General features: G+C 37.7%; 4 protein-coding genes across 5 annotated transcripts in view; 3 read left to right on the forward strand and 1 right to left on the reverse strand.

The window, feature by feature from the left end:
* On the forward strand, positions 1,940-8,227 carry LOC104706466 (protein argonaute 9). The gene is made up of 23 exons (XM_010422661.2): positions 1,940-2,065; positions 3,329-3,564; positions 3,680-3,885; positions 3,974-4,180; positions 4,266-4,402; positions 4,492-4,589; positions 4,674-4,771; positions 4,870-5,029; positions 5,119-5,235; positions 5,314-5,421; positions 5,504-5,566; positions 5,644-5,757; positions 5,859-6,027; positions 6,117-6,229; positions 6,332-6,469; positions 6,612-6,739; positions 6,893-6,958; positions 7,040-7,103; positions 7,201-7,312; positions 7,393-7,466; positions 7,549-7,643; positions 7,745-7,776; positions 7,864-8,227. The coding sequence occupies exons 2-23, from the start codon at positions 3,331-3,333 to the stop codon at positions 8,037-8,039; spliced, it is 2,709 nt and encodes a 902-aa protein (XP_010420963.1). The 5' UTR covers positions 1,940-2,065; positions 3,329-3,330; the 3' UTR covers positions 8,040-8,227.
* LOC104706467 (la-related protein 1A-like) lies at positions 8,650-14,243 on the reverse strand. Its single transcript, XM_010422662.2, has 15 exons — positions 13,769-14,243; positions 13,027-13,489; positions 12,718-12,877; positions 12,451-12,541; positions 12,267-12,338; positions 11,715-11,897; positions 11,460-11,629; positions 11,061-11,130; positions 10,873-10,977; positions 10,488-10,795; positions 10,254-10,397; positions 10,074-10,137; positions 9,761-9,906; positions 9,557-9,661; positions 8,650-9,329 (listed from the first exon to the last, which is right to left on the reverse strand). The coding sequence occupies exons 1-15, from the start codon at positions 14,018-14,020 to the stop codon at positions 9,185-9,187; spliced, it is 2,478 nt and encodes an 825-aa protein (XP_010420964.1). The 5' UTR covers positions 14,021-14,243; the 3' UTR covers positions 8,650-9,184.
* On the forward strand, positions 19,842-22,635 carry LOC104706469 (SNF1-related protein kinase regulatory subunit beta-1). 2 transcript variants are annotated; one of them, XM_010422663.1, is made up of 5 exons: positions 19,842-20,122; positions 21,369-21,479; positions 21,573-21,754; positions 21,847-22,009; positions 22,099-22,635. In XM_010422663.1, the coding sequence occupies exons 1-5, from the start codon at positions 19,919-19,921 to the stop codon at positions 22,414-22,416; spliced, it is 978 nt and encodes a 325-aa protein (XP_010420965.1). In that variant the 5' UTR covers positions 19,842-19,918; the 3' UTR covers positions 22,417-22,635. The 2 variants fall into 2 exon arrangements, with proteins under 2 accessions (XP_010420965.1, XP_010420966.1); XM_010422664.2 differs by lacking the exon at positions 21,369-21,479 and having other exon boundaries at positions 19,846-20,122.
* The window catches only part of LOC104706473 (pentatricopeptide repeat-containing protein At5g21222), a gene marked incomplete in the record, with an annotated part of 6,850 nt that continues 5,505 nt past the window's right edge, over positions 22,795-24,139 (forward strand). Inside the window, 4 exon segments of the mRNA XM_019229207.1 lie at positions 22,795-23,045; positions 23,334-23,547; positions 23,707-23,769; positions 23,910-23,981. Of these exon segments, the coding sequence (XP_019084752.1) occupies positions 23,377-23,547; positions 23,707-23,769; positions 23,910-23,981 (306 nt within the window).

The raw sequence follows: 24,139 nt of genomic DNA on the forward strand, positions 1-24,139 counted from the left end.
TTTTTTTTTTAAATAGCTTCAAGATATATATATAACGTGGCAACGATAATTTCAAAATTGTGGTATATACAATTACACACTATTTATTTGGGTGTAGAGAATAATTTTTAAAAAAAGTATACAATATAGTTTCAAGGTTTGTGTTTGACACAAATGATCGAATCACACAATATGCACACGCTTCAAAATTTCATGATGCGATGAGTTTTCCGTGATAATTATGTACTAGTGTAGTATAATAACTTAATTAACTTCTATCGGGATTGAAATTAGCTGGAGGCCAAGCGCCCATGTATGTACGTATAAAGTATAAACTAGCTCGAGAACGTTTTGTCTTTTGTGTGTGTTCTCATAAGACTCCAATCTTTGTACTAATACTTGGAAATTAGGCTTAATCTTAAAAATTAAGGAATATATAAATAGGCTTAGTCTTAAGAATTAAGGAATATATAAATTTGACCCATTGTTTTTAAAAATGTTATAAGAAAACAAATGTATCATATTTTCTAATTCATTGACTACACATAAACTAGCTCGAGAACGTTTTGTCTTGTGTGTGTGTTCTCATAAGACTCCAATCTTTGTACTAATACTTGGAAATTAGGCTTAATCTTAAGAATTAAGGAATATATTAATAGGCTTAATCTTAAAAATTAAGGAATATATAAATTTGACCCATTGTTTTTAAAAATGTTATAAGAAAACAAATGTATCATATTTTCTAATTCATTGAATACACATATCTCAAAAATTTGACTCTTTTTTTTTGTGGTTATTAACAATCACAAACTCAAGACTTTTACATTTAAAACCGCGTTATAAACTTACATAAAATTATATACACATTTTTTTTTACATTTTATTAGTTCTATAAAGATACGTAACGTAAACCAACAACTACTTTCTTAAGGTTGATTAAATTTACATTTGAATATATATATATGGATACGATGATTCAATAATTAATCACTGCATGCACGATCCTATGTTCGTTATATTCATTTATTGTAACATATATAGGCGCATATTATGTTCTTTACAGTTTTTTCATATAGTATAAGAGAGACTTGGATCGTCATGTGGCCATCATCAATCAATGAACACATCATGGCTTAAAGATATAAAACCATAAATGAAACTAACACTTTCAAGTTTCAACTGATACCATCCACAACTCTACAATGGTACTTAACTACTACTAGGCTACTAGATCACAAAAGCGTGCCTCGCTTTAATTGAAAGAGTTACCAACTCCAAATAAATCTTTGATATATCATCATCAATTAATATATGTGTAAAACTGTTAGAATTCCAAATCGGAAGTGGAGAAAGATATAGACCGGTCAACATAACACCATAACAAAGACCAACATCTTTTACAAACATAGACACTCAAAAGAACATCAAAAATAGTAATTTGAAGAAATCTATGAATCGAAAGAGATATATATATATATATATGTATAGAGCTAAACAAGTATTTCATTATGCGAAATGAAATCGTTTAATTTACTTAAACCAGTATCATATATAACCAAAAACCGTAATTACTAAACTGATCATTGTATGTGTGTGTAGATAAACCTTTTATAAAAGTTATAAAAAGCTTCACACTAAACAATTTTGACTATTATACTCCATAATAAGTATTTGATTAATTGATTCTATTGTAGACTCCATAGTTTCCAAGTAAAACAAACATGTAATTATCCGTTTTATTCACCAAAACTATTTCTTATTAATAAAAATATGGTATTTTTTTTCCCTTTTAATCAATAAATTAATAACACGCTTTTGTTTGTGTCTACGGGGTTTTTATATTTATTTTTATAATTTAATATTCTATATATATATATTCTAAAGTTAATATATATGGAAGTGAACCCCCAAACCCCAAAAAAAAAAAGAAACCCTTTTTCCTCTCCTCCGTTTCTTCCTCTTCCCCTAAAAGCTCTCCCTCTCTCTCTCTCTCTCTCTCTCTCTCTCTTCTCTCTCTCAACTGCTCTGCTCTGCTCTGTGTAGTTTTCGTCGTCTCTCGTCTTCAGCACAACAACGAAACGACTAGGTATATGATTTTTGTTTGTTTTACAGTCGAAATCGTTCAATGTATCTTGTTAGGATCTTCGATTTCTACCTTCCATGCATCATTATTGTTGATTTCTTCGGTTTTTTTTTTTTTGTTAGAATTCGTCTTCGTTAGTGTTTATCTGTCTTCTTCTTCGTCGTCTTCGTTTTGCTGTAAAACGCTCGAAACTTGTTATTTTCTGCTCTTTTTTTTGGCTGTTTCTTTGGTTTTTGACTTTTTTTTATGAGATTTATTCTCTGTAGTCTGTTAGTGTTGATTTGTCTTCTTTGTCGTCTTCGTTTAGCTGTGATTTTCAACTTTTTTTTTTGGCTGTTTTTGTTGTTGTTGTTGTTGTTTCATAAAGCTTCTCTGCTTTTTTTTTTATGGGGGATCGTAGTAGTGTTTGTTCATGTTGTAGGTCACTGGATTTTTTGGGTTTTTTTTTTTTTTTTTTCCTTGGGGGTCTTCTCTCTGATCTCTATCTGTTGAGAAACCTAGGGAAAAATAAATGTTGTTTGGCGTGTTTGCTTTTTTTGTTTCGGTGAAGTTTCCCGAGAAAAATCTTCTGGGTTTATTTTGCTTCTCTGTGTTCTTTGTCTCCTCTACCTAAGATCTCTCTCTCTCTCTGTCTCTCTTCTCTGGTTTAGGTGTGGCTTCACCCACACTCGCTTTTTAGCTGACGATTTTTGTTTCGTTTAGGTCGTATATATATATGTGCACGTACATCTCTCTTTCTTCTTCACCATATTTTGACTGTTTATGTCATATCTTCCTTATATGCTTGTTTGAGGTTTTCTCTGGTTGATCTAAGATCTGTGTTTCTTTGCTTTCCCTTTCTTTTTTTTTTTTGCTTTTAGTCGTTTGAAGCATGACGCTAATGGTTTTTTTTGTTGTTGTTGAGAAATCTGAGTTTTGTTTGTGATGGTGTAATGGTGTTTGCTGACGAATCTCTTCTTTAGATCTGTAGATTTCATCGTTATTGCTCTGTTAGACTATGTGTGGGTTGATCAGTGCTTTTGTGTGAATGCTCGTTTTTTTTGCCATTTTTCCTGGAGCATGTTTTATCTGCTGGGTTTAAACCGTTTAAGTAACTGTGTGACGACGATTGCTTTGTTTTTTTTTTTTTTTTGACATGATGAAATCTGAATCCATGGTTTGTTGTTCTGTTGAATATTTGTAGCTAGCGTTCATGCTTTACCATTGCCATTAATTTTTGTTGCTGTGTTTTTGTTTTTCTGACCCTTGTGTTTTTTGTACTCTCAGAGATGGATTCTGATGAAGCGAGTGGGAGTGGCGTAAGGCAAGATGGAGGGTTACCACCTCCTCCACCTCTCGTTCCAACAAATTTTGTCCCTGAACTGGTGCCTGTCAAAAAGAACGTTCTTCTCCCAATGGCTCGGCCTAGAGGCAGCGGGACCAAAGGACAGAAGATTCCTCTTCTTACTAATCACTTTGGTGTCAAGTTCAACAAACCAACCGGTTACTTCTTTCATTACAGTGTATGTATTACATATTATTGTGTCCTCTACTTAATCCTGTTTCTACCTATAGCTATTCCTTTTGTCTAGTCTCTGGGATAAATGATAATGTTTGGATTTGTCTTGGATGATAAAGGTTGCTATCTCATATGAAGATGGCCGTCCAGTGGAGGCTAAAGGTATAGGCAGAAAGATTCTTGACAAAGTTCAGGATACCTATCAGAGTGATTTGGGTTCCAAATACTTTGCTTATGATGGCGAGAAGACTCTCTTCACTGTTGGTGCTCTTCCCAGCAACAAACTTGACTTCTCTGTTGTTCTTGAAGATGTACCTTCTAGCAGGTGTGAAATTTGAATCCTTCTGTAAAATTTCTTTACTGTTTCCTTTTCTTCCAAGTCTATAACATTATGATATCCTCTTTATCTGCAGAAATAACTCTGGAAATGACACAAACGACGCTGATAGGAAAAGATCAAGGCGTCCCACCCAATCTAAGAAATTCATGGTTGAGATAAGTTATGCTGCAAAGATCCCCATGCAGGCTATTGCAAGCGCTCTTCAAGGGAAGGAGACCGAGAATCTTCAAGATGCTATAAGAGTGCTGGATATTATTTTGCGCCAAAGTGCAGCTAAGCAGTAAGTTCAATTCTGGGTATTTATTTGTATTTCAAAAAAAAGTTATTTGCTTGATCGTTTATGTTATTCCCATTTCTGTTTGCAGGGGTTGCCTCCTTGTTCGGCAGTCATTTTTCCACAATGATGTGGAAAACTTTGTTCCAATTGGTGGAGGTGTCAGTGGTTGCAGAGGCTTTCATTCAAGTTTCAGAACTACTCAGGGAGGCTTGTCCTTGAATATAGGTGATTATTTTTAAGATTTCATGTTGTTACATTCTTCTTTGTAACATTTGGTTGCTAGACTTTGATTATTTGCTTTGGATTTTCTTCAGACACTTCAACTACCATGATCGTACAACCTGGACCTGTGGTTGAATTCCTACTTGCAAACCAGAACAAGAGAGATCCATCTGGTGTGGACTGGAACAAGGTACATCATATTCTTTTATGCTGTAATATATCTGACTAATGTATTAGCATCTCTGAGAAGTACTCACCTAGTGTTTTCTAATAGGCTAAACGTGTTCTCAAGAATCTGAGGGTCAAAGTTACCCTATCAAACAGAGAATATAAAATCAGCGGCCTAAGTGAGCAAAAATGCAAAGATCAGATGTATGTTCATTCTAATACAAATTCATCTGATTTTTTTTTTTTTCACCATTTATAATGCTTTGAGTTCATTCTACTATATCTGTCCTTATTTGATATAGGTTTACATGGAGGAGACCTAACGACAAGGGAGAATTTGAGGAGATTGAGATCACAGTGCTCAACTATTATAAGGAACGTAACATTGATGTGCGATCTTCAGCTGAATTTCCTTGCATCAATGTTGGTAAGCCGAAGCGTCCCACTTACTTCCCCATTGAGGTAATTTTAAGTGCATTATTGTTTTCTGCTTTCCCACAATTTTTAATGTAACTATTTATGACAATTCTTGTTGGTTTTCACGTTTGCAGTTCTGTGATCTTGTGTCCCTACAACGATACACAAAATCACTTACCAATTTTCAGAGGGCTGCGCTAGTAGAAAAGTCTAGGCAGAAGCCACCGGAAAGAATGGCTTCTCTAACCAAAGTAAGTCTTCTTTTATTAACCTTGAGACTTTGAAGCTTTTTCTGTTTATAATGATTTATGTTCTGATTTATCTTACAGGGTCTAAAAGACAGCAATTATAATGCTGACCCTATGTTGCAAGATAGTGGTGTCAGCATTATGTCTAACTTCACCCAAGTGGAGGGCCGCATCCTACCAACACCAAATGTGACTCTCCTTGCTTCTATTGCTGTATCTTTTCCTTATTGCTTCTGGTTGTTTTAACATCTTTGTCCTTGCTTCCAAACAGCTGAAAGTGGGCAATGGAATGGACTTAAGGCCAAACAATGGGCGTTGGAACTTTAATAATAAGGTGCTTAGATTTTTTTTCATCTCTTGCTTTACTTGGAATAGTTTGACCTCTACTACTAACTGAAATCCTTAATGCAGAAACTTGTTGAGCCAACGACGGTTACTAGATGGGCTGTTGTGAACTTCTCTGCTCGTTGTGATACAAATGGGCTCATTCGTGACTTGATTAGATGTGGACAGGCGAAAGGAATTGTAAGCCTTTTTTAATTCTTCCCTTTTCCCCCTTGTATTCACAAATAAAATTATATGCCCAACTCCTATTAATTCTTCCCTTTTCCCCCTTATATTCCCAGAACGTAGAGCCTCCATTCAAGGATGTCATTACTGAAAATCCTCAGTTTAGGAATGCACCAGCTACTAAGAGAGTGGAGAATATGTTTGAGCAGATAAAAGCCATACTCCCAGGGCAGCCTCTGTTCCTTCTTTGCATACTCTCTGAAAGGAAAAACTCTGATGTTTATGGTACATATCTCTTAACATTCTTGAATAAGGCTTGTTTCCCATTGATTGCAAATGCATAACTTTTCATATACGTGTCTGAAAATTTTCAGGTCCTTGGAAGAAAAAGAATCTTGTTGATCTTGGAATTGTGACTCAGTGCATTGCTCCTACAAGAGTGAACGATCAGTATCTCACCAATGTTCTTCTAAAGATAAATGCCAAGGTAGTCTCTGAAATTTTTGACTTCATTCAATTAGAATTTCAGGACATATTTTAATGACTTTACAGGCTTACAGCTGAACTGAATTCTATTTTGTATATGTAGCTTGGTGGATTGAACTCTATGCTTGCTATGGAGCGCTCTCCAGCAATGCCAAAAGTAACCCAAGTCCCTACCATCATTGTTGGGATGGATGTATCCCATGGTTCCCCGGGAATGTCTGATATACCATCAATTGCTGCGGTAATACTGATTTTTGTAATTGTTTCTTATGATCTCTTTCAATGTGCGTTTATCGAGAGGACATTCTTACTCTCATCTAGTGTTGGGTGTTCATTCTTGGCAACGGCTCTGATAACTTGGTATTTGTGTTTGGAAATCATAGGTTGTGAGCTCCAGACAATGGCCACTCATCTCAAAATACAAGGCATGTGTACGCACACAATCACGCAAAATGGAAATGATTGACAATCTCTTCAAACTTGTCTCTGACAAAGATGAAGGAATGTTCAGGTAAAAATTATGGAATGTTATCTTCATTGCTCTGGGCAGAGCTTTGTTATATTAATCCTATTTTAGGGCCCTGTGAATGGAACAATATTCTTTCATCCTTTTTTAAGTATGGTGGACAACAGTGTAATTTAGAGATTTACCTACTGTTTACAGGGAGCTCTTGCTCGACTTTTACTTCAGTTCAGGGAATAGGAAACCAGAGCACATCATCATTTTCAGGTAGACTTAAATCTATTAAGGTATCATGTAAAAGTTAGAATTCAACTTTTTAACTCACTGTTGTTACCAATATACATGTAGGGATGGTGTGAGTGAGTCTCAGTTCAATCAAGTTCTTAATATTGAATTGGATCAGATGATGCAGGTACCGGTTATGGTTCTGGAACTTTCCAGTTACACAAACACGGTTTATTTAGTGTATCCTGCACATATTTGGCCTGATTTTGTGGTTATATTATTAGGCATGTAAGTTTCTGGATGAAAACTGGAATCCCAAATTTACAGTGATTGTTGCCCAGAAGAACCACCACACCAAGTTTTTTCAGAGCAGAGGCCCTGATAATGTTCCACCAGGTAATGGCCATTTCACCAGTGCATGATTTTATATTGGTCATTGCGTTTCAAATGACCTGAAACGTGGTGTCTGCCTGCAGGAACAATAATTGACAGCCAGATCTGCCACCCACGCAACAATGATTTCTATCTCTGTGCCCATGCGGGGATGATTGTAAGTAACTCCTACATAAGTCTTCTAATCGAATCCAGTATGAATAAAACTTAACACTTTTCTATTGAATTCGATGTGTTAGGGAACTACAAGGCCAACTCATTACCATGTGCTCTATGATGAGATTGGTTTTGCAACAGATGATCTACAAGAACTTGTGCACTCTCTATCCTATGTGTAAGAACTAGAAGTCTTTGTCTGATTGGTATCTTTGTGGTTTTACAAAGTCTTCCAAACTTTGACAACAATCTTTTAATTGTCTGCTTTGATATTTGTAGCTACCAGAGGAGCACCACTGCCATCTCAGTCGGTAATGCTCACATCTTTTATGTATTGATTGCTGATAGTTACATTATGTGCAATATCTCAATTTTAAAATTTCTTTGTTTTTTTGCAGTTGCACCCATTTGCTATGCTCATTTGGCAGCTGCGCAAATGGGAACGGTGATGAAGTATGAAGAGATGTCTGAGACTTCAAGCAGCCATGGCGGGATCACCACACCTGGGGCTGTCCCTGTGCCTCCCATGCCGGAGCTGCATGGTAAGGTTGCAACCTCCATGTTCTTCTGTTGATGGAGAACAGTCCACGAAATTTAAATGCCCCCTATTTTGTTTAAATCTTCTCTGGGATCGATGTCTCATATTTTGTTTTTCGTCGACCCTTCAACTTTGATTCTCTTTTTAATACTCTTTATGCTCTGTCTGTTTTTCCTGGGCGTTGTTAGTTGAATCTTATTAAGCTTTATAATCAAATTTGGTGTTTTAAGACATTTCAGTATCTCTACTTTTAACGTCTATCAGATATTATTATTGAGTAGTGAGTAGTCTTTGTGAATTTGGAACGTACCGGTAAATTTCATCTGTAATTTGAATAGTAATTTTAAAGGGCTAGGTTTTTTCAGAGATTTTACAAACCCTTTATTAAAACCAAGTGAAAAGTTCTTCTCAAGTAACCAATAGATATACTAAAAGTTTTCATTACTGTAGAAATGTTGGTAAAATGCGAATTCGTTTTGAACACATGAGCGTTACAGTTAAATTACAAATTCATGAGAACTATTAGGAACAAACAAAAATGTGTCTAAAGAAATCTAACTTGTTTAAGTGATTTAGACCACCGGAGACCGAAATAACTTGAGGAGTTGTACTTGAGTAGTAACAAAGAAAAAAACAGAGCAATATCGACATATGCCAAATATGAGATTATAAGCTACAAGAACACAGAAATTTACAAACAAAAATTTACTGTCTAAATAAAAATGTCAAAGTAAAACACCTCTTATTGTTTCTACAGACACTACAAAACACATCCTTTCTTTTTTGCTTTTCTTTTTTTTTTTTTTTTTTTTTTTTTTTTTTTTANAAAATTGAGTAAAAATTAGAAAATGAAATATCCCTAATATGTACAAAAAGAAAAGATTACAACTTTTGGGGGGGGAGAGGGCGAAACTCAGTGTAGATGAACGCCTCTTCAGTCAAAGCTCTGTTTGTATTGGAGAGAGAGAGAGAGATCCTGCATCCAAAATCCAAAAAAGAATAATCCCAGAAAAAGGAAAACACCACCAAGGAAAATATCCTGTAAAATTCAGAGTGATGGCTTCACTTGTTGGTCTCTTCCCCAGAAGAAGAGATACACAAAAATTTAGGTCAAGATTGAATCACCATTTTGCTCAGCAGTAAAAACATATATCTCTCTCTGCTTCTTTTCTTCACATCCATCAGTGAGACTTGTTGTCTTTTTGGTTGGTGATTATATCCTTTGCTCGAAAATCCTTTATGCTACGGTATTCTTCCTTCAGTAGCTTCTCTAACTCAGGGTGCTTCTTTATTGGTTCGTTCTTGCCTCGGTAATGGTGGAATGCCCTACACAAAAAGACATAATTAGGTCCTTTAAAGCACAACCAACACAACATTTTTCTATGTGCGTTGAAACATCTTTTAACCTAGATTACTACAAGCCCATCTAATATAACCGTACTTCTCTCCATCGGCATAATCTCTAGAGACATCACCAAGAATCACAGTTCCATAACAGGAATTCAGTAGCAACGTTATTGTTTAACCATACTCCGTGATAAACGATCACTTACCAATACTTCTCCAAGCCATATAGATTTCCCTTGCGGTAGAAGTCAAGCGATAGCTGCTCAAAGTCCTTGTAAAGGTCCTCATCGAAGTGCTTCTCCAGACCATAACTGAAGAAAGAAGGCAGAGCAATATTAGTTGGATTAGTCGCACTGGATCCGCAGTGAAAAAATGGAAAAACAGAAGCACGTCTAACAAGTATGTATTACCTATAAAACCTAAAGAGACACTCTAACCCATAGTTGTAGTTCTCAGCTGCATCCTCAAGAGCAAACTTCTGGAAGTCCTCATACATAGACAAGACAAATGTATCTCTAAGGAAATACGACCAAAATCGGTACAAATGATTCATTTCCTGCATAGATAACATCCAGAATTCACAGACTAGGGGTTAGGATCTCCAATCAGACTAATGTAAAAGAATGAGTTGAGAAACTCCATATGTAAAGATTATTGCATGTTTCTTTTGAAGAGCAAGATGAGAGCCAAAAATCATAGAAAGGAGGTAAACATGAAACTGACCTCACTGCATCCGCTACCCAGCTTCTTTCTTTCGTTTAAGCAGCGCTTGCGATACTTCAAGTACCTATGCGTACATTTAAAAGGAATGAGAACAGAGAGCCTCAAGATACAATCTTATCCTCCCAAGAATAATGCTCCATACAATAAACTTAAGTTGTCTAACTGAATAACCATACTTACTTTTCTTGTTTAAATCCATTCTCTTCCAGCAGTTGGTGGCTTGGATGTTGAAAATGTGGAAATGATTTTGGTAACGAGCCCACAGGTGGACTGCTTCCAGGGAGTGTACATTGTGGCGATGAACTCAATTTCGAAAGCCTAGGGCTGTGAAACGTCAATAAAAACAGAATAAGATATATAACGGATAAAGAATATGAATAAGTAGGGAATATAATGGATTGCTAAGATACAGACCCATGACTGTCTGGTGGTGTAGAACCAAAGAAAAATCCAATGGAGCTACTAGGCGGACTTTCTGATATATTTCCATGGTTTCTTATGTTACTCGAAAAGAACCTCCGAGCATGGGCGGTATGATGTTTGTGCGTTCCTCTACTTTGCTTCCTCCGGGAAGTGATGGTTCCATGCTCTTCACTTCCATCATTTGCTACAGAATTTTCTCCTAATTTATTGTTCAATCCTCCCCCAGATTTAATTTTCCCATCTCTGCTATCCAAATGGGAGTTGTTCTTCCTACGGCCAGATCGATTCTTTTTGAGTTCCTGTTTCCATTGGTGATTATTAGAAATTGGACTCCAGAAAGGTTAATCATATTATATCCAAGCCATAGATTCCTAACCTGCTCAAAGTAGTAAAGACCATCATTTATTGTGGAGGCAAGCTCCTTAGGAATGTTTTTTGCTTTAGTCCCACCGACTCCAGTGCCATCACTTTTCCCACTATTCTGTCCAGCATATAACGGAACATGAATAATTGATTTCACCAACACAGAGTTCAAGGAAATATATAATAAGTTCCGTGTAATACCTGGGTAACAATTACAAGTTTCTGAATATCTTGATCATCAACAGTCATATCATCATCTTCATACTCAATGCTACAAAAAGTCAAATCAACCAAAGCCATCAACCGAAAATATATATATGTCATCAATGTTTTTTTAGGCGAGAAATTTTTTTTTTTGTTGTTGTCTAAGTTGCATTAAATCAAAATAAAAAAAAGTACAAGAAGAGAACAAAATGATGAAACAAAGCAAAATAAACCAGCTGTTACAATAACCAAAACTAATTCCCAAAAGGAGCATTACTTTATAAACTGCAGTACTTTATATATGCAGTTTCAGATTCATATCCAAAAACAAGACATATTGGAAACAAAGAGGGCAGAAAGCAAATATCAGGAGTAATCAAGTTGTGCACGCACTACCTTTTCGACAGTCCACTCTTTCTCGGGCTTCTGTGCTCCAGATCTAATTCCTCGTCAAGCAAAAACGTGTTTGAAAAATCGTTTGACAAGTCATCCACATTTCTTTTTTCATCTGCTGATGATTTCAGGTTAACACTTTTGTAATTACTGGTTCTTGCTGACCGAGATCCCTGTACATCAGAACGGAAAAGCTATGATTAAAGCAAAAACTTAAATTACATTAGCATTTTTAATGTGTCTCTACTAAAAGTTTACCTCTGAAGAGAAGTCGCGCATGGTAGGCTTTGAAGAACCCTTTGAAGAATTTCCATAGTTATCCCCGCTTGTTATACTTTCTGGGGATCCTTTGTCACTGTCTCCAGTTTTCTCCAAAGAGACTGACTTTTTAGATGGAGGAGCCCATTCGGACCACTTGTCACGCTTGCGCATCTTGTCACCCTGTAAAAGTACCAGTATTTCAAATTATCATCCAACAGATAGATGTACCAGCATTTTATGCTACTTTGACAAATATAGGTCTTACACCTGTTGAAACCAATCATGCTCTGAGTTAGGTTAGAATAATCAAAGAGGGCTTCTTTAAACTATTATCCAGAGACAAAACTCTCACCCATTTTTTTTTGTGATAGCATCACCACGGTAGAAATAAACAATACAACCAGAGAAAACAAAGTATTCAAAGAAACAATTTTTTTTAAATAAAGAAGCTAATCTAAAGCCGCCAACATGTGTTAGTACCAAAACCCATTAACAAAAGCAAGACTTTGGCATTTAAACCGGTAAATAAGTAAGGTGTGGTAGTCTAACCTGCACTTCAACAGAATTAGAAAACCCTAACGCATAGACTATAAAATCAACATCCATGGTCATTGCCTTAACCTGCAATTCAAGAGTAAAAGAAAAATTAAAACCAACAAATTTGTTCTAAACACGAATGACAGAATAGACTAATGCAAAAGAAAGCAAGTCAAGCTCGTGTTACAAATTTTACCCTTTTGAAACCAGCTATAATTTTTGTGGGAACCCATCCTTGTTCATCCATCAAGGAAATGAGGTAATGATCATTCTCAAGGTTTTCATCACTGAAAAGGGAATTAATAAAAAAAAAAGGTAAGCACAGTGAGTTGAGGTGCCAATTCTATAATCAGTAAAGATGGACTCAAGGCATGGAAAATATAAAATTCCCAGAGGCACAATAAGGAATAAGCTAGATATCTTTAAAAGCATAATAATTTTTTTGTAGAGAAGCATAACTTGCCTGAAATAATACTCTATTTGTTTTAAGACTCTATCCCTTAAGTCTATCTTTTCTGGAGATAGTCCTGGATGACCCTGGTTTACAGGGTATGGACCAAAGCGTGGAGGATAAGGACCTCTTATAGCTCCAGGGGGTGGAGCTGGCAAGTAGTATACAGGCCCTGTGTCAAATGAAGAAACAAACAACAAAAACGAACAGTTATCCTCTATCTTAATGCTAGATATATTTCAGAGCAAAATAGTTAAATTTTATCAACTGCTCCCAGCCAGTTCCTTTTTTAAACACCTTGACAGAGATTCAATATCTTACCAGGGAAGCCTGGACCTGGACCAACGAGGAATCCAGGAGCTGGACCCATATACGGAGGTCTCCCAAAAGTTCTTGGTCCAGCACCTTGTGGCATGTTTCTGGGGTCAAAACCTCTCTGATGCGGCCAAGGCTTTCCAGGATCCGTTTGAGGAGGTGGAAGCACAGGTGGAAGAGGGGAAGCTTGAACTTGTTTCTCATTGCCAGACTCTGCAACAGGAGGTCCAGTAACTGGGAACGGAGGATAAGGAGCATATGGATAATCTGGACCAGCAGCATGTGGCGGAGGCCCCATAGGTGGAAAAGGAGGTGGAGGATATGGTACAGCATGTACAAGGTAAGGAGGAGGAGGTGGAGGACCATTTTGGTTGCTCCTCGGACCTGGTTTTGAATGACGCCCAGATGGATTCTTGTGTCCAGGATTAGCCTTTCCACCACCCTTAGATTTCGCTTGACCAGGATTAGCCTAAACATCAAACAAGAAACTTTCTTCAGGGACTATGTTTAAGCTCTATAAATGCAATGCAACGCTTTTATCAATTAGTAAACCTTTCAACCCAAGCAAACGTAAACATCATAAGCATCACATTCGAGAACAAAACCCAATTCGATCAAGTTTCTCAAGAAATAGCCCTATCACCAACCTAAACCAATCACGAACACAGCAGATACTTAAAAGTAGAAAGCACCATCAACACTCAAAATTAAACCGCAGCACAACAACAACATTAACGAAAAAACGAACCTGAGCAGGGGTTGGGGTAGAGGCCGGAATGGTTTTAGACGGCGGGGCAGGCGGCGGAGGATTCTTAGGACGAGGCTGTTGAGCGGCGTCGGCGAGCGCAGGCCAGGAATCAGCTCCCATTACAGGAGCATCAACAGTCTCAGGAGGAGAAGCGGTTGTTTTCCACGGAGACTTAGCGGCAGCAACACCACCTTCACGGCCGATCATCAATTCTCGATCATCAGCCAATGATCCCTCAGTCTCCGCCATCATCAGAGAAAACTTCCAAACTCAGATCAACAAAACACGAATAACAATTCAATCGGATCAAAGAACGGAACGAGGATTCAAGGATCGGGAGGAGAAGGAAGCAATGTGATAAACAAAGAGAGGAGGTTCAAGGAGGGGAGGCAAGTGTGTGTGTTTTGGTGGCGACACTCTTTTAAGAAGAAGAATAAGCGAATGTGATACACAAACAGTGAAACGTATAACCCCAAAAACCCTAGTTACCTTTTCTTTATTTTAATTTTAATTTATATACTTCTTTTAGTTTGTATATAGCAATTTCCTCTTTTTCCTTATTTGAAAATTGGCATTACAGAAAATAAAATCATCATTTAAAATTTAAATTCAATTGTTTTGTCGAGAAAAAAAATTAGGGAAACCCTTACATATAACATTAATTTATTATTTTTTGGTCTGAGAAAAAAAAAAAAAAACATCATTTTCTACCAAATTAACCTCTAAAAACTTTAGTATTACTCTCATTAGACCAGTCTCCATTAATTCTACCAAATAAGTGATCGATCATGTTTATTTTAGAAAGAATATGTGGTGATGTGGAAGGAGTCAAACGAGATCGAAATAGCTAGAGAAATTCATAATGTTTGTTGGACGAAATCGTGTGCAATTAACGTGGTTTTGAATCTCGAAATTATAATTAAACTGTTAATGGGATTAGATAGAAAAAATGATGAAGGTTTAAGTAATGAAGCTGGTGATTAGTAAGATAATGGTGTAGAATATAACATGATCAAAAAGGGTGATATATAAGAGGTTATATTAGAAGCTGAAAGGATTTGGAAAAATTTTCTAAATTAGATAATGGTATCTGCGAAGATTTCTGATGTGAAAAAAAAAAATCTCAATTCTCCTAATTGGTGAAAAAAAAAGAAAAAGTCTTCTAATTATAGCAATTATAGCAAAGATGAATGAGGCTTTTGTGAATCTTAGAAGAAACATAATTTAACGACTGATCAAGATATAAATGAAATTTTGTTCTGTCTCTTGAAATGACATTTCCTACTTGGGGTGTCTAATGGAAAATTTATCGTTTACTTGATAGTGTTTCTAACAAAACAAATTTAAGTGACAAATGTTTTTCTAAGATATTTCAAGTACAAAACTTCTTAATTAAACACCTCCTGTTCGCCCTAGCAGCTTCTCAGACACATTCCCCAAAACTGTTTCCCTCGGCGGCGTCGACTCCAATCGGTGCCGTTGGGACATCGTTTCGTTGTTCCCGTGTTCTCCTTTTCCTTCTAAGTTCGTCTATATCTGGTTCTATGATGAACACACCGAAGGTTTCATCGAGTCTCTTCTCTGCAACTCCGGTCATGCTCAGCTTCAATCCCCCCCTCCCTTCGTCTCTTCCGGTGGTTGCTCTTCGCGAGGTGATTCTCACAAGCTTCCAGCCTTACAAAGTCAGATCTGAGACTTCACAAAGCCCTTGTAATCTTGTCGTCTGTCTCTGTCACGCCCCCTTGAAGTCAACCTCATCATCTCTCTGCTCCTCGTATCTAGATTCCTTCACCAAGCGTGTTGCTTGGTCACAGTTGGACAGAAGCTCTGTGTTGACGCCGGATCCGTACAAGATCTTGACAAGACCCCGAGACCCAACCGTTGCACCTCATGATTCCAGGTTTATTCCAAATTGATACTAGGATTTTTGTGTGTCTATCCTAGCAGGTTCAATTAACCTTATGTGTTGTAGTACTTAAGGTGTCAATCCAAATGGGATGATGCTACCACTCAAGATGCAATCAAGAAATCACAAGTCAAGCCAAGTCAAAAGTGGTTTTATGTCTAACAATCCTAGAGTAATCAGAATGCAAAACGAAAATGAACCTCAGAGCTAGAAACGAAAATGTATGCCAAGAAGTAAACAAGAGTGAAAACGGAAACGAGTCTAAACATAAACTAAACAGCAAGAAGCGAAACAGTCTCAGGAATGCAAGAAAAATTAGAAAGAAAGAAGTCCTAAGGATGAGAGTAATTGATGTCAGTGGAGTATCCTAGTCTATAAAGTGCTTAACATGTCCCAAGCAAACCATCCCTAAACAATGAACATCACTTCTTAGCTAATCCAATCTCTTGACAGAAGCTACTCAAACTCAACCACTTCCAAACCTAGCTCTCGCTAGAGAAACATGATCAAGCATGACATGAAAAACAAGTTCATTCACGTCAACAAACATCCTAGACAACTAATCTCTTAGGCTAGGAACATAAGTCTATAGCACTAGTTGGTCAGACATTTCATCGAACACTTTTTGGGTGCGGAAATGTCTAAGACCTAGTTCCAATTGATCAGAGAGAAATAAGTATTTCTAACTCTAGTCCAGAAGGGAATCATACAAATCAAAGCTTAAACACTCTACATCCTGAGATCCTCCACCTAATATATCCCATCCTCAAGGACTACCACACTACTCAGATCCGAAAATCATCATCAAGGATGCAAACCCAGAAAATATTGAAACAAGTATTCTTAGATAGATAAAAATGAAATGAACAACTTGTAAAAGAAATCAAATGCAAAATACTCAATAAACTTCAAGATGTCGGATTACAAAGTATGAGAACGTATATGGTGGCTAGGTAAAACCTTAAGAAAAACAATACGAGATAAAAGATGTCCTCAGCCAAGACTTAACAAAATATATTTATAGTAAAAACATGTAAATCACTAAAACTTAAAACGACAAGGTGAAAAGTCGGTTTGGGAATCTCCTGAAGCGTGTAAGACGGAACGTCTTCCTGACATGTGCGAACGAGTTGGTGTGCGTCCAGTGGCTCGACCCAGATGACTCGAGTGAGGTTGAGTGATGCGTGGTGAGTCTGGCTCGAGCGAGTTAGACTGGGTGGAGTGGAGGGATGTTGGCTCGAACCAGAGTGGTGTTGGCTCGATCCAGAGTGGTTTTGGCTCGAGCTACGTGTATACGCATCCACTAAAATGATGATAACTCTTGAACCACACCTCCGATTGGCTTGAAATAAACGGCGTTGGAAAGGTAACTCAATTCCCTACAACTTTGATGAAGACGTCGAAAGCTAAATTCCACTCGAGTGGAACGGCTCGAACGGGGTGGCTCGATCGACGGTTCCGGGAGTGTTGTGAGATTGGCTCGAGAGACGGTTCCGGGAGTGTTGTGAGATTGGCTCGAGAGACGGTTCCGGGAGTGTTGTGAGATTGGCTCGAGAGACGGTTCCGGGAGTGTTGTGAGATTGGCTCGAGAGACGGTTCCGGGAGTGTTGTGAGATTGGCTCGAGAGACGGTTCCGGGAGTGTTGTGAGATTGGCTCGAGAGACGGTTCCGGGAGTGTTGTGAGATTGGCTCGAGAGACGGTTCCGGGAGTGTTGTGAGATTGGCTCGAGAGACGGTTCCGGGAGTGTTGTGAGATTGGCTCGAGAGACGGTTCCGGGAGTGTTGTGAGATTGGCTCGAGAGACGGTTCCGGGAGTGTTGTGAGATTGGCTCGAGAGACGGTTCCGGGAGTGTTGTGAGATTGGCTCGAGAGACGGTTCCGGGAGTGTTGTGAGATTGACTCGAGAGACGATTCCGGGAGTGTTGTGAGATTGGCTCGAGAGACGGTTCTGGGAGTGTTGTGAGATTGGCTCGAGAGACGGTTCTGGGAGTGTTGTGCAGCGGATGGGTCGAGTGATGCATTCCTGACGTCTCCGAGATACCTGAAATACTCTAACATGCACAATGTATGCAAGGATGATGCAAGAACTACCTAGAAATGCAAAGTGTATAGAAAGGACTAGAAAATGATGCAAAACAATGAGTTATCCTAGCTAAATGCATGATAAATATATGCTAGGGAGAGACAAAATATAGACATATCACAAATCCTTTTTTGTCTTCCCATAGCTTAATCTTGGTTCGATTCATGAAGTCAGTTATCTGAAGACTGCAACTGGAACAAAATCGAACATGGATGCTCTGTTGTTGCAAAGAGTACTTGAGAACCTTGCCCTTAGAGTTGGTTAGGGTCCCTACCTATTACTACATGTTTTTGAGAAGGTCCGGCATTATGATCTTGGCCCTATGGAGCCATGGTTACCGGTACCTCTTGAACCTACCCTCTCTATTTCAGTTGCTCTCTAAACTACAACAAGCACTAAGCTGCTACATATGCTCTGAAACCAGAAGCTCTAGGAACATCGACATTATGATCTCCTCTCCAAAAAGAGGAGGTTACTGAAACCTTCCCACTCTTCTTTCCTTACCTTCCATGTACCATGAACTTTGTCAATTACAATTTACCAAAGTCCGGAAGGTTGCTCCCCTTTGCCAAAGTCTTGAGAGTTTCGGCATTATGACCATTGCTCCAAGGAGTGTGGTTATCGAATCCTCTTCAAGCATGCCTTTCCCAAACCTAATCCCCCAACCACTCTCCTTACCACTGAGCAGTTCAAGCCATCGTGTCTCTAGGCTATGGAAACCTTCACAACGTCCCAATGTCATCTTGATAAGGACCATTTACCACATTACCGCTGCTTCCGCAAATGTGGCGTTGGATCATCTTGAGTTAGCTTGCAGTTTGATACACCTTTGCTCAAGCCTCCAATATTTCTGGTTTATGATTGTCGACCTATCTATCTTTACTTTTTCTGCTTCATTTTGTTATCAAGCTTTGTCTTGGAAATCTCTAAACCTTTTTAACTTTGCTACTTTGTTTGTTTGAATGAAAGTAAGCTTTGTTTTGTTCAAAAAAAAAATATATATATATATATATATATATATATATTTCAAGTACTACTGATAGTATACAATTGTTTTAAAAAGATATGATGTTGGCGTAAAACTCAAAATAAATTATAGAGTTGATGTTATAAAAAAAATGATAGAGCAATATAAGAATTCTTACAATTTTAAAGATTATTGCATAACTCGTCAGTAATTCTTACAATTTTAAAGATTACCTCTATAACTAATACAAAAAAATTACATTGCATAACTCGTCAGTGATAAATAAATTTCATACTTTTATTCTTTATTATAATTATTTATTTAGGCCACAAGGTGTTATTAAGTTCTATAGCTTTGAGTCAATATCCTACTTAAATTTGGAGTTAATTAGTCGAGGACAACACAATACCACTAGAAACACCAATTAATTTTGAACATACTTCATAATTATACTATTCTGTAATCAATGACAATAACCAAAAAAAACATACGGTTTGCAGTATTAGTGTGTGCCAAACAGAGTATAATTCACTTATTCACACTAGTGTAATACTATTTGTTAATGAATGCACACGCATTTATCAATGATGCACTTTTCAACCTTGCAAGTGTTGTTGTTCAATAAAGAGTCATACCTAATTTTGGATTATCAACTCTAGCTACAGAAAAGAATACAGTAGTTCTAATTATTTCATTTTAACAAATACTAGTTCCGACGGAGTGTGAGATATCATACCAATCATTGGAAGCAAAAGTTTATTTCTGTGATTTTCCGATGAACTTTACGAATATGCAATATGTTCTCCAATTTCTTATATCTATTTTTCATGAGAACTTTACAAGTTTTTAATGTTTAAAAAAAAAAAAAAAGCAAATTATCCTAAAAGATGAATAAGTTCATTCTCAATGATTGCAAATAAATATCATTTAAAAAAAAAAAAGGATAATTATCAACTTTTTGGACGCCAAGTCACTCGTTTATCCATTTGGTACGGATTTACAATAATTTCTCAGAGGTTTTTTTTTTTTTTTATGCAAATCTCTTTAACACTACCGATGGCATTCCTCGTAATTAACTCCTAACATCAGGGTCGTTTTTATATTATCTCCTCTTCCCTTCGTCCTCCCTCCATTTTTCTTCACGTCTGGTTCTCTCTCTCTCTCTCTCTCACTTAATTGATTTGGGGTTTTCAGATGGGAAATGCCAACGGCAAAGAAGACGACGCCTCCGCCGTCACTAGCGGTGGTGGTGCAGATGTCACCTCATCTTCGGCGAGATCCAACGGCGGCGATCCTTCTGCACGCAGTCGTCATCGTCGTCCTTCTTCAGACTCTATGAGCAGTTCTCCTCCCGGAAGTCCCGCTCGATCTCCATCTCCTTTCTTATTCGCTCCTCAGGTTTCCCTCTCTCTCTCTCTCTCTCGATTCTCTCTATTTCTGTGTGTTTTAATCGTTGAATTTGATGTTTTGGATGATTTGATTTGAAACATTGTTTGAAGTTTTCGTCCAAGAGTTCTCCTCCTTCTGATTTGGTTGAGTTTAAGAATATTCACTTGACTTTTCATATGTCTCATTAATTGAGACATTTCTTCGTTTTGGATTTGCCTTAGGATTCTAGAACAAAAGCTTCAAGCTTTTTTATGGAGTGAACTCTATTTGTTTACTTTGATTTGTTCTTCCTTAGGTTTGTCAGCGGGGAAAGGTTTAGATTTCTTGTTCTTAAGGCTTTTTCTGTAGGTGGGTTTAGAGATTCTGTACCAAGGAATCTCTTTTTTCTTTTTGTTATCTATGTTAAAGTATCTTGGGATAATGCATACTGTGGAAAAGTTTCTACCAGTCTTTATTATGTTCATTAGGTGTTCTAGCTGTTGCCTTTTCCTGCCACTCTCTAGTCCGGTCATGATTCTTGAGTCTTGATGTACCCTAGTGAATCTTTTGTGTAATGTCTCTGTGAAGAGAGATTTTTTGCTGAGTCTAAGCACTTTTGTGAGTGGAATCTTTTGTTTTATGGAGTTGGACTTGACTCGGATTTAGTCTGTTGGTTCTTGAGATGTCAAAAGTTCTGGTAAGAAGTGAACAACTTGTTCTCCCTTCGTTTTGGCAAAGGGAGAGGCTTAGTCTTCCTAGCAAATCTGCTTTTAGGGAAGTTCTTGTTTGTTGTCTTGGTTATATCATGCCTAGTGTAGAAAAGTTTATACCAGTCAGATTGGATGGTAATTCTTGTCGCTCTAGGTTTCTGTTAATAATTTTGATTTTCCTCCTGCTCTCCGGCCATTACTGTTTGTTAATACCGTTTTGTTGATTGGTATGTCTCAACGTGAGTCTTTTGTGTAATGTTCCTTTGCTTTCATTTTGAAAGGGAGGGCAAGCTTGTTCATTTCTTAGCCCTTTTTGACTGTAAACACGCAGCTTGAATTTACTTGAACGAATGAGAGATTGTGGTTGTTTCTTCATTCTTCTCGTTTTTTAAATTGTGAATGATTCATTGCACCTGTGAAGGAAAACCTTTAAAATTGACCTGGTTTATCACGGTTTGGTGGGAATAGTAAGATCTTTCGGTAATCAGGTCATGTCTAGATTATAGTAAATATATCATTCTATTGCTTGCTTGCTATATTCATTGTTCCACCCCTTTTCTTTTCAGCGCACATTGTTATTCCACCTAACTTCTTACAACATTTGCTCACCTATGCGTCACCTCTTCCATTGTTTAGGCATATCATGTGTACCTAATGGCTGCATTTCGTGTCAGATGGTAGATATAATGTTGTATAACATTCGCCAGTTCTTCTCGCACTTTGTTTTGAAAAAATCTCTCAGCTTAAATTTTATGTGCTTACTACCTCAGGTTCCCGTAGCTCCATTGCAGAGGGCAAACAACGCTCCTCCTTCTCCTAATAACATCCAATGGAACCAATCTCCAAGAGTTTTTGATTATCCCGCAGAGCAAGGAATCCCAACGATCATTACATGGAACCAGGGAGGTAATGATGTGGCGGTGGAAGGGTCATGGGACAATTGGAGATCAAGGTATACATTGATATGTTTATCAAATATTTGCTTTCGAGCTTTCCGTATATAATGTATATGTGTACTAAGCATAATATATTTACATTCTTTAGGAAGAAGCTACAGAAGTCTGGAAAAGACCACTCAATTCTCTTTGTTCTTCCATCTGGCATATACCACTACAAGGTGATTGTCGACGGTGAATCCAAATACATTCCAGATTTACCCTTTGTATCAGATGAAGTGGGAAATGTCTGTAACGTTCTCGATGTTCATGTAAGTAATTTCCTATCTCTTGTTTTCATGTTAAATCTAATCTACCAATCTCAACTTACTGTGTAACTGTATCTGCAATGATTATGCAGAACTTTGTGCCAGAAAACCCAGAAAGCATAGTGGAGTTTGAGGCGCCACCGTCACCTGAACATAGCTACGGTCAAACCCTTCCAGCAGCAGAAGATTACGCAAAAGAGCCACTGGTGGTGCCACCACAGCTTCATCTAACACTTCTAGGCACAACAGAAGAAACAGCCATAGCCACAAAGCCGCAACATGTGGTGCTTAACCATGTGTTCATAGAGCAAGGGTGGACACCTCAATCCATTGTAGCTTTGGGTTTAACCCACAGGTTCGAGTCTAAGTACATAACTGTTGTCCTCTACAAACCACTCACACGGCCCTAAAAACCAAAACGTAATGCCACATTGTTCTCTCTCTCTCTCTCTTTTTTTTTATAAAAAAAATCCATCTCTCAAGTCAAGTATGTGAAACCTGTTCTTTGATCATCGTGAGTGCCCAACTTTGAGTTTATTAACCTCTGTGTTACCTTGGTTTGGTGGTGCTTATGTACAAAAAACTTCTCATTGTAACAAAGAAAAAAAAAGTGCGATTTTTCTTGTTCCCTTCTCATTGTAAAATACGTTCCTAGTAATGTCTTCTTTACAACATGCTTGTCTAATTGGAAAAAGCTAACAAATCAAAACAAAAAAAAAATGTGTAATGACTAATGAGGCTTCCTCATCAATACACGTCGTCTAATTGAATGTTTTTAATTTGGATAAGAAAAAAGATAAAAGAGAAATAAGGAGAGTGAAAGCGAGCCACACGATGGGGGTATGGCGGAAAGAAGCATCGACCGAGTTAATGAGACGGATCAAGCAACTAACTATTGACTATGAGAGACTCTGTTTCCGATTACTTTGCTCGAACTCCTCTGCTCTCTGCATTTTTCGCCAACTCTAGTGTTGTGGGAAGGGCTGCATGCGATTTCAACTCTAGTTGCTTCCTATTTTCTCCGGCCAATTCGCAGCAGGTGTGTGTATTCCCCGAAGCTTCGTTGTGCTTTTCCATGTTTCGTTTCCTTTGATCGAAGAATTATTGGGTAAATTGGAGAGTTTGGTTACTTGTTAACGTGTATCAGGACTCTGAATTCAGAATTTTGCTTTTGGTTGTATACACATTGCAATACGTTAATGTAGAATTTTGGATGTGTGTGCACATACGCGTATCTGCATGAACTATATGTATTCCATATCAATACTCTCTCCTATTCTGTATATTATTTTAGAGGAGGTTCTGACATCAAGATTACGTTTTCAAGAAACAGATTGTGGGGATTAGTGGTGAACTCTGCTCTGAGTGTGATGAGTGAGCCAAAGGTCAGGCGTTGGGTTGGAAAGTACGAGGTTGGAAGAACCATTGGTGAATGTGCTTTTGCAAAAGTGAGGTTTGCTCGGCATTCTGAGACAGGAGAACCTGTGGCTCTCATGATCCTTGATAAAGACAAGGTTCTTAACCATAAGATGGCTGATCAAGTAATTCTCTTTTCTAATTTGCATCCTTTTTTTTCTTCTCATGTCTCCTCCCTTGCCCACTGATATGCCCGTTTACATTTACATTTCCTGGAAGTCAAATGTAGTTTTCTGTCTTCAATCCGGAAGTATGATGTGGGTCTTTCCTACTTTCTTTTACAGATTAAGAGAGATATTTCTACTATGAAGTTGATAAACCATCCAAATGTAGTTCAGCTTTATGAGGTCTATCTTCATGCCCCCGACATTTCTCTACGTATCTCTCTTTTTCCTTTGATTAGCCAGGAATTAACAGCTCTTTGGAATCGAAGCAAATCCGTTGGAAAGCTAACTTTTAACAAAATAATTTGGCATATGTTGTCCAGGTTTTGGCCAGCAAGGCGAAGATGTATATTGTCCTAGAGTTCATCAGTGGTGGAGAGCTTTTTGAAAAAATTGTGAGTGTTCCCTCTTCCTCCCCAAGGGCCTCAACTTGTGTCTGATATATCCTTTGGTGTAAGAATCATGCATTAAATGCCTCATGCTCAGCTTAGAAGTTCCTGTATATTACAGGTGAAAATATATTAATTTTGGTTTTTTACCAATTTGAACTTGT

Source organism: Camelina sativa, chromosome 8 (genome assembly GCF_000633955.1).
Source record: "Camelina sativa cultivar DH55 chromosome 8, Cs, whole genome shotgun sequence".
Classification (NCBI taxonomy): Eukaryota; Viridiplantae; Streptophyta; class Magnoliopsida; order Brassicales; family Brassicaceae; genus Camelina; species Camelina sativa.

Coding starts and splice junctions, on each gene's coding strand:
- LOC104706466 (XM_010422661.2), top strand. CDS start 3,331: ATGGATTCTGATGAAGCGAGTGGGAGTGGCGTAAGGCAAGATGGAGGG. Junction 6,028..6,116: donor GAAAAACTCTGATGTTTATG/GTACATATCTCT, acceptor GAAAATTTTCAG/GTCCTTGGAAGAAAAAGAAT. Junction 6,230..6,331: donor TTCTAAAGATAAATGCCAAG/GTAGTCTCTGAA, acceptor TTGTATATGTAG/CTTGGTGGATTGAACTCTAT.
- LOC104706467 (XM_010422662.2), bottom strand. CDS start 14,020: ATGATGGCGGAGACTGAGGGATCATTGGCTGATGATCGAGAATTGATG. Junction 10,796..10,872: donor GTCTTTACTACTTTGAGCAG/GTTAGGAATCTA, acceptor CAATGGAAACAG/GAACTCAAAAAGAATCGATC. Junction 10,138..10,253: donor AATGGATTTAAACAAGAAAA/GTAAGTATGGTT, acceptor ATGTACGCATAG/GTACTTGAAGTATCGCAAGC.
- LOC104706469 (XM_010422663.1), top strand. CDS start 19,919: ATGGGAAATGCCAACGGCAAAGAAGACGACGCCTCCGCCGTCACTAGC. Junction 21,755..21,846: donor TGGGACAATTGGAGATCAAG/GTATACATTGAT, acceptor TACATTCTTTAG/GAAGAAGCTACAGAAGTCTG. Junction 22,010..22,098: donor GTAACGTTCTCGATGTTCAT/GTAAGTAATTTC, acceptor ATGATTATGCAG/AACTTTGTGCCAGAAAACCC.